Source organism: Cynoglossus semilaevis, chromosome 2 (assembly GCF_000523025.1).
Source record: "Cynoglossus semilaevis isolate Cse_v1.0 chromosome 2, Cse_v1.0, whole genome shotgun sequence".
Classification (NCBI taxonomy): Eukaryota; Metazoa; Chordata; class Actinopteri; order Pleuronectiformes; family Cynoglossidae; genus Cynoglossus; species Cynoglossus semilaevis.
This window is the reverse complement of record NC_024308.1, coordinates 1,762,905-1,774,461: the sequence shown is the minus strand read 5'-3', so window position 1 is coordinate 1,774,461 and position 11,557 is coordinate 1,762,905. Positions and strand designations below refer to the sequence as shown.

At 43.4% G+C, this 11,557-nt stretch overlaps 1 protein-coding gene across 1 annotated transcript in view; it reads left to right on the top strand.

The window, feature by feature from the left end:
* Positions 1-6,863, top strand: part of tnfaip8l1 (tumor necrosis factor, alpha-induced protein 8-like 1) — a 15,776-nt gene extending 8,913 nt beyond the window's left edge. Inside the window, exons 2-3 of the mRNA XM_008330420.3 lie at positions 3,498-3,777; positions 5,676-6,863. Of these exons, the coding sequence (XP_008328642.1) occupies positions 3,506-3,777; positions 5,676-5,964 (561 nt within the window). The 5' untranslated portion in view covers positions 3,498-3,505 and the 3' untranslated portion in view covers positions 5,965-6,863. The remainder of the gene's footprint in view (positions 1-3,497; positions 3,778-5,675) is intronic.
* Positions 6,864-11,557: the final 4,694 nt, after the last annotated feature.

The following is an 11,557-nucleotide window of genomic DNA, read 5'->3' as shown; positions in this document are numbered from 1 at the left end:
GGGTGTGTGGGGGGGTGGGAGGTCAATGCATTGTTGCAATAAGTGATTTTCCTCTTGAGGCTCTGGTGGTCGGAGAGTGACAGCAGGGTAAGTGATTGTTTTGAGCTGTTCCTCTTTCACAGAAATAGATGTCAGCCTGTGCTCTCTCTCTCTCTACCTCTCTCTACCTCTCTCTCTCCCCTACCTGCCGCCCCCCCCCTCCCCCCTCATCATTAGTGTCTTCACATTGCATCAGGTCACGGTTTTCTCCAAGTGCAACTGTCAGGTTTAAAGGTATCGCGGCAGTGAGCTGCTGATGGGGATCAGCCGGAGATGGTTGATCAGCTCAGCACGAGGCCCAACGAAAAAACAGAGAGAGAGAGAGGGAGACAGAGAGACAGACAGACAGAGAGAGAGAGGGAGACAGAGAGAGAGGAATAGATTTGACTTGAAATAGTGTCTAAATGACCCCTCATTCAGCGCCGTCATCTGCCTGTGTTTCAGGACTGAAGAATAAACACACACACACACACACACACACACACACACCCCTGTCTCTGTGGCTCTGCCGCGGCTTTATCCCTTTTTTGTGTCTCCCTCCCTGGGAAGCATCCTGCTGACACTCTCTAAGGTGTCTTATTGATATTCTTGGAGGGGCATTGCAGTCAGAGAGAGAGAGAGAGGGAGAGGGAGAGAGAGAGAGAGAGAGAGAGATGGAATGAAAGGGGTGAATGAAAGTCACCCAGATGCAGAGGGCCTTCTTGTTGCAGCAATTGTAAAAATCACAAGTCACCCAGCAGGGATATGTCAACGCTCATATTTTCCTGCAGCAGTAATGGCATTTCTCCTGCCTTGGATTTTTTTTATTTTTTTTATTTTTTATTTTTATTACTCTCCTGCATGTAGATAGGCAATTTACCAATCACACACAGACCCAGTGCAGCCGCGGGCCGACCTCTGAGTGTAATAACATCACAGCGACATCAATCTCCTATTGTGTTGTAAATGGGACATTTTTGCTTAAATATAAATATAATTATGTCGGGGCGTTTCCTCGGTGACAGCCACCTATTAGACGACATTTAGCCCGGTGACGGGGAGATCTGTCACAGACTGTTTTTATGCTAATGTCGCTCGTCGTCTGCGGACGTTGGTGCGTGTCTGGAGTTTCTGCCGACTTCTCCAGTTCCAGTTCTGACAAAATCTGTGATGTCACGCGGAGTAGCTCCACCCACATTACCACGCCCAGCGGTGTGAAGCCCCGCCCCCTTTTGCTTCACTGTCGTGTGCAGTCTAAAGGTGAATCAAAAGTTCTGACACATTAACACCTGAGACACAAACTGGGTCGTCGTCGATGACCACAGTTTTTAGAGAGAACGCCTTTGTTGACAAAGTTTGCGATGCACCAAACCAATATTTAAATCCTCGCTTCTCTGGAGATTTTGATTTTATTCATGTTTTGACCTCAATTGCGATTTTATGGTCTTTTTTTTTTTTAAATCGAATGCGACGTCATTGCAGTGAATTACGGCTCCCTCTAGAGGTAAAACAGACGATTCCCATGCACAATCTTGGCGACGCGTACAGTATGAATGGGCAGCAGGTCTGATTGATGGTCAGGGATGTACGGCAGAATTTTTCGTACAGTATGAATGGGCAGCAGGTCTGACTGATGGTCAGGGATGTACGGCAGAACCGGATTCCTCAGGGTTTTTATTATTATTTTACCTCTGAGTCGTTCAGTAGTTTGTTTAAAAAAAGTCCAGTCATCGAATAAACACAGGGACGATAACAGTCAGTGTGTACCTTTTCAGATCTCTTGGGTTGTTGGATGAAGTCATGATGATGATGATGATGAAGATGAAGATGACTGGATGTTTTGAAGCTGATTCCTCTGTGCCAGTAACGGTCGGTCGGGCAGGCTAACGTGGAGACGGTCGTCGTCCGTATAAGAGAGAGAGAGAGAAAAAAACGTAGTTAAAGTAGATGTAGTAAGAGAGAGAGAGAGAAAAAAACGTAGATAAAGTAAATGTAGATGTAAATGTAAATGTACGGCGTTTCTTCACAGGAAACAAAACAGACGAGAGCGACCGCTGCAGAGTCTCACTTTAGAAATAACCTCCAGATAAATGTTGAGCAAATCTGGACTTTTGGTCTTTATGTTGTGAAAAATAACGAGAAACTGAGAGCAGACGTGATGTCAGTACTACAACAAGTACTTGTAGTAGTAGTAGTAGTATGTCATGTACATGCTAGTTTTAGATTTCTCCCACACAATGACATGAACTTTATCTTGAGCGTCTGTGTGTGTGTGTGTCAGAGTGTGTTTGCGTCGTGACGCTGATCTCAGTGTCATTTTCTGAAGATAATTAGGAAGAAACCGAGTCTGAAGTAAAGGGAGAATCTGGAACACGTGTTTAATGGAAACTCTGAAAATGTAACATCTAGGGTTTAACAAACTGTTGAAATAATCAAAGCAGAGAGAGAGAAAAAAAATGATGTGAAAATCTTCTTGTTTTTAGTTCATTATGTAGCTATAAAGACTGTTCTGCTCTAACTGGTCTGCGGCGTTCTTATTTGCGAAGTTGATTTAACAAGATTGGAAAATTGTTATTGACGACAACATCCCATCACTGATTTAGCGAAGCATAAAAATGTCATTAAGAACTGACAGAACTTGAAAGTTGTGGGCCGTTTAAAAAGGCTTCCAAAAAATGATAGTTTGGCTCAGAGTCGGGGAAGGAAAACGCCGACATCTGCTGAACACTCTGATTTCTTCTCCCCTCGACTCCCAGGTTCTCCTCAGAGATGTGAAGGTGAGAGTTAGTGCAGCGTAAAATAGATTAGTTTCCTTTTTCATCAGAAAGTTGAAACTCTGAAGAAGTGACCGGCACGGCGATGGACTGACGCGCCGCCGAGTGACTCACGTTTACTCACGCACGCCGTGTGATCTCAGCGCTTCAACGAGCGTCTTCTTTGATTTTTCTCGTTAGTCACACGGCGCCCAGTGAAACAGAGACAAACGAAGCTGTCGGACGCGGCAGCACGTGTACTGTACGTCACGTCTGTCGCCTGTCGTTCTCAGGGTGAAGACTAACTCGGACGACACTCTCGGCTGTGTGTGTGTGCGTGTGCGGTCACGCTGTAAGTGACTTTACACCGACTCTTATAATGACATATTCTTCAGCCGCCACCTCGTCGGCTCGGAGCCAGAGGGTTGCTGGGACTAATTTGACAGCTGCCACCGCTCATTATCTGATAAAGGAAGCAGCTCTCGGCCCTGCAGTTTTAACACTGAAGTTATTAGTAATAGTCTTACACAATGGAGGATGTCAGTTTAATATGTTTCACCTGTTTTTGCTTTCAGGATGACTAAGATTAAGTGGCTATCTAGAGGAAGCTTCCTTCCTTTGGTTCAGCCCACCTGCAAAATCACATGATTTCAAAAGTCTTCTACTGAGAAACGTTGCATCATGGGCTGTTTTTTTTTTTTCTGTTTTCCGTTCATTCTGACTCAGACTTTACCATGGACTCATTCAGCACCAAGAGCCTGGCCCTGCAGGCGCAGAAGAAGGTGATGAGCAAGATGGCCACCAAGAGCGTGGCCAACCTGTTCATCGACGACACCAGCAGCGAGGTGCTGGACGAGCTGTACCGCGTCACCAAAGAGTACACCCGGAACCGCAAGGAGGCCCAGAAGGTCATCAAGAACCTGATCAAGATCGTGGTGAAGCTGGGCGTGCTCTACAGGAACAATCAGTTCAGCAGCGAGGAGCTGCTGCTGGTGGAGAACTTCAGGTAAGACGCCGACGTCAGCTCGTTGATTCATTCTTCACGCGGCTGTTGTTGATTGGACGGTTCAAACGGGCCAAAAAGTTTAGAAGGAAGATTAAATTTGTACCAAAAAAAACCAACCCAGTCCTGGTTTAATGGACATACTTTGCTTTGTTTTAATCGTTCATTCTGAACACATCAGTGAGAGGCCGGTGATTTGTGGCTCTGTTCACCTTTGATAATGTCACACAGACTTAAATGATTCCCCGGAAATTGATTCATGAACTGAGTGTTTGAAGACGACCACATCCTGGTACTCCGTGTCTCATCACAGCGTTTCTGTTAAAGCGGCGGCGGCGGCGGCGGGCGGCTCGTCCTCACCCACTGTTCCCACTGCTGTTGAGCTAGGCTCGTTATAAAAACGTGACACGGTGACCCCTCTATGACCCCTGACCTCCGCTCACAGCTCATTCATCATTGTTTACCACGTTGGCGTGTCTAAAATGAAGCCAACTTCAGCGATGTTGTTTATTGGCGAAGCCAGTGGCACGCAGGATGTTGTTTATTGGCGAAGCCAGTGGCGTGTCGCGTCGAGACACTCACGGGCGTTAATTATTTAACGAACAGTGACGCTAACAGGTAGACTATTATCTACACTGATTCTGAAGCGGCGGCGGCGATAATTAAGCAGCGGCGGATCGACCGTCGCCATAGGAGTGGAAACCCTGCCAGATATGTTGTAGCGCTGCAGAGGAAAGACAGAGGCGCCACCGAGGCAGAGAGTCTGGTCCAGACGGACGAACACTTTACAGTTCAGTTTAACAGGTTATTAAAAAATTCAAAAGTTTTTGAACTAGTTTTTTTTACTCTGTCATTATTTTCTAAAAATTTAATCAGCAATAAAAGAGCAACAATAAAAAAAGAAATTCGGCTGAAAAACTGCCGTCAGTGACTGATTAATTCTAGACCAGCGGCAGGTTTTTATTTATGGCACGAAACAGGGAAACACAATGGTCCAAAATTCAAATGGAAAAATGTGTTTCACAGTCGCTGTCGTGTCGATGCCTTTGCATAAGAACAGGAAAATGGAAATGATTTCACGGGAAAAACTGTATCAGAACGTGACGCGGCTCACAGTGACTGGAGCAGTTATGGCAAACAACATGTAAACGACATCATTAATTCACTAAGTCATTAACATTTCATTAAAGTAAAAACCACACTGTTACAGCCTAAAGCGGAGGCTTTTCACCGTCCGCCCAGAACCTGCTGTAACCAACGCCAACAGGACGCTGACACGCACGACTCTCACCCGTCTGTAAACATCCTGTTCATATTTGAATAAGCAAAGTAAAACAAACTTAGATTTAACAACCTTCTCCTTTTTGAGTTCAAACTTCAAACAGCGTCATTTAAAAAAAGGTGTCATTTTAAATGAAGCTGAACTGAGTTCAACAGAAAAGGTGTAATTTTGGAGTCATTTTAAATGAAACTGAACTGAGTTCAACAGTTTTTAAAAACCTGTATTTTTGGGCTCAAACTAAAGGATAACGGTTCCAAAACACAGCCACGCTAACAGTTATCACGCGTGTTAGCAGCTAGCTAACGTGTGTTGTGTAATGGTAAACTTTGTTTGAGAACTGGACTGTCCTTGGAGCACTGCGGCTCCGGAACATTCTTCCGCCTGCTGATGAAAGCAATTGAAGAAAATTGACTTTTACATCAGTTTTATAAATTTCCACTAAAACAGCAAAAAGCAGCCAGTGATTGTATTAGTATGGAGATGAACTGCTGTGAAGGACAATCCTAGAACGCTAACGTGGGGGCGGGAAAAAAAAAAAGAAAAAGAACAGAAAAAAAGAACAGAAATTGGGCAGCTTTTATATTTTTCTGCTCTGTCCTTCTCTTTCGTCATCTCACAGGAAGAAAGTCCACACTCTGGCCATGACGGCGGTCAGTTTCCACCAAATTGAGTTCACCTTCGACCGCCGCGTGATGAGCGCCATCCTAAACGACTGCCGCGAACTGCTGCACCAGGCCATCAGACGCCACCTGACGGCCAAGAGCCACTCCCGGGTCAACCACGTCTTCAATCACTTCGCCGACTCCGACTTCCTGGCCGCTCTGTACGGACCCTCGGAGGTGTACCGCGCCCACCTGCAGCGGATCTGTAACGGTGTCAACAAGATGCTGGACGACGGGAACCTCTGACCTCGGTTTGAGACCCCCGTCAGACACCGTTACCTCCGGTCACCCTCGTGTATCGACCTTTTTACATTTTTTATTTTGAAGGTGACAATCGTCCAGAACATTTTGAATTTTTGTCCTTTTAACGGTTTGCGATTGTGTGTTCTGATTTTCACATTTTATTATAACACTGTGATTCTTCCGGCTAGTTATTCCAAAGACGGCGTCTTCACCAGCCTGAGTGCTAACACAAACCAGCAGTTAGTCTTTTTTTATTTTCCAGTGAATGTAAGGTTTCATCCTCTTCAGTATATTCAGGGGGAGGAGGTCTGACAACTGTGCCGTCGACAGGCTCTTCACAGTTTTTTGGGGTTTTTTTTTTTCTTCATTTCAAGGGCACTACGCCGGCTCTGTTTTTATTCTAAAAGACATGAATCCAGGCTCAGGCCTCCAGCTTCTTCTCAGTCGGGTGCCTTTTTAATGGACCACAAGTTTCCTTAAGTGAAAAGAAAAAAAAAAGCTCTTTTTTTTTTTTCTTCCAGTATCTGAGTCAAAGAGTGTGTTGTGTTTTTAAGTATTTGTAAAAGTAGTATTGCACTCCGCCCTGAAGAAGCGCTGTAACGTGTTCCCCTGCAGCAGTGAAACATGGCTGCAGGTTCGTGAAGGGTCTCGCCATCCTGCACTGAAATCCATTTTGTGAAGAAACTAAGTTTTGAAGGGTCTGGGGGGGGGTAGAAGTCCTCTAAAAATGTTTCCAGTTTAAATTGTCAGTTTTACAACGACCACAACAAGGATGAAGTATTTGGCTGATGATGGAAGACGACGACGATGTCTTCAAGTTCATCGCTCGGCCTCGAGGCGCTAACGTAGCTCTGGCAGCTGCGTTTGACATTTTCAGATTATTCTACGTCACGTTCCCTGCTGGCGCCCTCCTCCGCTGCCCCTGAAAAACCCCACTGCTTTTCTATAAGCAGCATTTAATTGTGAGGGTGTGAGGGGAGGGAGGATCAGAGGATCAGAGGGGAATCACATGGATGGATGTTGACTAATGGAGGATTAATAAGACGGGCATCAACAACAACAACAACAACACCGTTTCTCTGTAAAAGTCCAGACACCTGTTGGACTCTCGCTGTACGTTAGCAGCTTCGTGTTACGTGACGGAGAGGAACGCGATGTGCACGTCCGTTAATCAGGGGCCGTCCCGCGCGGAGAAACGCGAGGACGGCGACAATCATCGCTCCCTGATGTCACGTAATGGCCGCCTGTTTCCCTCCGCTCTGCTGGAGAGCGCTCTGTCGCAGCCGTACTTTGTATTCCACGTTTGTGTGACAGTGTTTGTGTGCATACCTGTGAGAGAATTGGAAATTGAGCCGTGTAATAAGCGCCCGTCTCTCCCTCGATGGCTTCTGCAGGAATTTGGACTTCAGCCACAGCAGGTCTGCCAAAGAAAAGGTGACACGTGTTGTTACCAATGTATTCAGTCGAGAAACACTTGAGGAAAACAGAACGCACTTATGACCCTGCTGATGTCGACCAGTGGAAGCCCAGCGGGCGTCTGCTGTGGCTCTCACTCCGTTATTGTTTTGGTTTTTTTTTTTTCTTTTAATCACCTTTTTAAATTTGCAGCTGACATTCCCGACGACGGGAGTCTGACTGTGTTAGAGGCTCTGATTCATCGGAGGCTTCAAGTTCCGTCAGTTTCCTTAAGTCCCTCCATAAACATTCTTCTCTAATTGTCTCTGAACGTCGACTTTCTTAAATCCTTCCACATCTCAGGGTTAGTTTCAATCTCCCCCCGGTTAAAAACATAAATGATGAATGAAGGTTTGGAAACTTCTGGATCAGCCGTGTCTGTTCCACTCAGCCTCCCTTTTTTCTTTTTTGTTTTATTATAATGTGTAATGTTTTTATTTTCACTTATGTATATAAATATATATATATATATTTCTTTGTTTCTCTGTAATGCACACTTCAAACACAATTTACTTTTTTACAATAAAATTTCTCATTCTGTTTTGTTGTTTTTTTTTTTTCTCGTTCTTAATCTCTGTGTGTCTTTGTCGACTGGTAAATGCTGGAGATTTCAGGCCAGATTAGAAAAATAATCTAGACCAGGGATGACCTGGATTAATTCAAATCCAAATCCCTTCCTCACTCCCCTCCCCCCACCCCCCCCTCTTGTCATTGTTCAATCGACATGAAAGCAACACAAACCCATCTGCCTGACAAACAACCGGAGTGTGGGTCTTTTTTTTTTTTGTTCCCAGTTTCCTGTTTGGGTCAAAGGTGAAACAGGAAACTGGTGCGACAGAAATACTCCTTGCTTCTGTTTTTGGAAGTTTAAACATTCGTCTGAGCTGCAGCTTCAGGTCCACGTGGGCCGTGAGTCACGTGGGCCGTGAGTCACGCTCACCGAGTCTGGGTTCAATCTTTGACTTTGGATTTATAATTCAGCAGCAGCAGCAGCACCGGTGTCCGAGTGCATGTTGAGATAACAGTCGTTATCTCATCAGGTCCTGGGTTTTTTTTTGGTTGTTTTTTTTAAAGGAAGCGCAGCCCGTGTGAGTTATGGCTGCGCTGAGTTCAGAGGAGATAAGGCCCGGCTCCTGCTGCGGTGTTTTCCCTCCGTCTAATTTGACTGTGATGTTAAGTAAAGTTTCTTAATTAAAAAAAAAACACAGCCTGAGATCAACTTTGTCCTGATTTACTCGCTCGTTTTGACTTTGAGGGCAGTTGTAACCGGTATCACGGTGCAGTTAAAATGTTCATTTTTTATTATTTTTAATTGCTTCCCTGTCTGCGTTTTACTCACACACTGGTGCAAAAATTTAAAACAAATTCAAAATGGCCGTCGCGACGTGATTATCATCAGATGTGACTGAGGGCTGTGATACATTTTTGTGAAGCTAGTTGTCGCCGGGGCATAATTATCATTTCTACATAATGAAGTGACTCAGAGGAGCCGTCCTGCATGTTAAGGAGCGCCGAGCTGAGACGATGAAGCAGAGGAGACATCAGTCTCTCCACTCATCCACCCGTCCACAGCAACAGCAAGTCAGATTATTTGGGTTTTTTAATCGAAATAAATAAAATAAATAAATAAAAAAAACTGCACTGGATCCTGACAACAACAAAGGGACGAATCGGTGACAAACAGTTCTGGAACAGCCGTGTTTGAACTAACCGAGGTTCCGGTCAGTTAGCTTTGGCTGTGGTTCAGTGTGGACACAGACAGCCTGGTGTTTGAGCTCTGGGAGGTCAAACAACAATAAAAATAAATAAAAAAATAAAAAACAGACTGTGTTCACAGCAGTGATACCAGCGTCGCTCACACCTTCTCACTGAGTGCATTTTCTTTTAAACTAGTTTCAAGGACGAGAGCAAAAAAAGAATCCTGGGAGTGGATCAAACTCCAGACGCAGCAGTACGGTGGATCAGTGTCTTTTTTTATTAATATTAATGAGCCGACTGGATGTCAGGATCAAACAGGAAATAAAGAAGAGGGGTCTCCACTCTACTTCTCCTCTAAGTCCAAATATCTACTTCTACATATTGAAGATTTGTTTTTTTAAAACGCACTTAAAATGAACAACAGGAAACACTTAGTCCTTATTTTATTTTTCTTATTTTTCTTCTTATTTTTCTTCTTATTTTTCTTCTTATTTTTCTTATTTTTCTTATTATTTTTCTACACCTGCCAAAAACCACAGCAGCCGTAAAGTGAAGCAGCTCAGAGTCAGCTGAAGCAGTGAGTCATGTTTCCTCTTCTGTTCAGTACTTTCATTGTTTGGAAACAGGATTTTGTTTTTGCAATTTGGAATCTGAGTTTTTTTTTTTTTTTTGTCCATTCTTCTTCGTTTCATCAGACTAGAGCTGGTTTTCAAACTTCATGAATGAAAAAATAAATATTATACTGATATTTTTTCAAATAATTATTATTCTTTTTTTTAATGTAGCATATAAGAATATCTGAGCTGGATCATTTTGATTGGCGGCTACTGACGTGAGTACGGGGTCAAAATGGGGTCAGAGGTTGGTTCCCAGTACTGCAGTATCTGCCGTATTAGTTGTACTTCATACGCAGATACCACATGCCATGGTAACTGTTAACAGTAACTGATGACCCTTGACCTCTTTAATGTTCACAGTCCAGTTTCATTGGTCCATTGGTCCACTGAATATTAAAATAGATTAATTAAATGAGCTGCAATGCTGCCATCTAGTGACTTTCACTTTCATGTACAGCCGTTTATCCCCAAAACTATTTTTAGGTCACACGTCATTTATCGAAATCCAGGCATCGCGTTATCGGGTATTCATTATTGGAAGAAAAATATTCAATAATTATGCTAAAATATCAAACATCCCGACTTTTTTTTTAATTATGTATTTATTGGAGGAAAAATATTCAATAATTATAATTACTTTTTTTTTAAATTATGAATCAATGTTTAAGGGACTTTGCGTAACAACACACTTATATTTTTACTGCAATTTTTTTTTTAATTGCGCAAATATTTCCGACCAAATCGTTTGTAAAAAAAAAAAATCAAGAGTGAAAATAATTGAAGCACTGGTCAACTATCCGCCCGCGGACGGATATTTGACCGTCTTTGTCTCCGTCCTTCCGCAGGATAAATGAGTAGAAAATGAAAGAACGTCATTGGCTGAGGTTTCTATGGATCCGTTGGATTTGTTACTCTGTGTTTTTTCACCAGCTCAAAAGATTAATGTGACGACGGCACCAGTCCACACCACTCGTCTGACATTTACTCGTCCTTTTTGCCACTCGCACTCAAATGAGGCTCCATAAAAGTTTTCAAATGAATCCATTAAACTAATCACACGCTGTATCATCGCTCGCCCACTTTTTTTATTATTTATTTTTTTTACCAAATGCCTCAGAGTAGAATTAATAGTCAATAATTTTTACCGTGTAATTTGAACCAGTAAATAAATAAAACACCTGAGGGTTCGAAACAACACACACACACACACACACACATATATAAACTGCTGACTATCAGCAGCACCTTCACTGTTTCCACTCCACGGGGTTTTAAATGTTTCAACAAACTCACGTCTCTCTCTCTCTTTATTTGTTTCCTTTTTTAACTTTATAATTATAATTCACGTCTTAGTTTTATTTTATTGCTCCGGGGCAAAAAAAATAAATAAACAGAAACAAAACCAAAACCAAAAAGCAGCAGCGTTCTAACAGGAAACATCAGAAACACGAGACAGAAACAGACCTGGAGTTGAGGAGCAGAACCACGACGGTGAAGACAGGAACCACAATGACCTGACAGAGAGAGAGGGAGGAGGAGGGGGGGGGGGGCACCAGGTGAGACTGATCAGACTAATGAACCAGAGTTCTTCATCACTGATGAGGGTGAAAGTCCGAGGAGTGACAACTGGACCTGTGGACCTGTGGACCAGTGGACGTCTGTCCTGCTGGATTTTTGTTTTTCATTGTTATTGAGTTTCTCAGATGTGGTTGACTGGAGTCACTCTAGGATTCTTTATTAATGTTCTGTCAAATAAACGTGCATTTAACAACATCAAAAAACACTGTTGTGGTACCATAGTGTAGCCTCGGAAGCAGAGCGTCGCG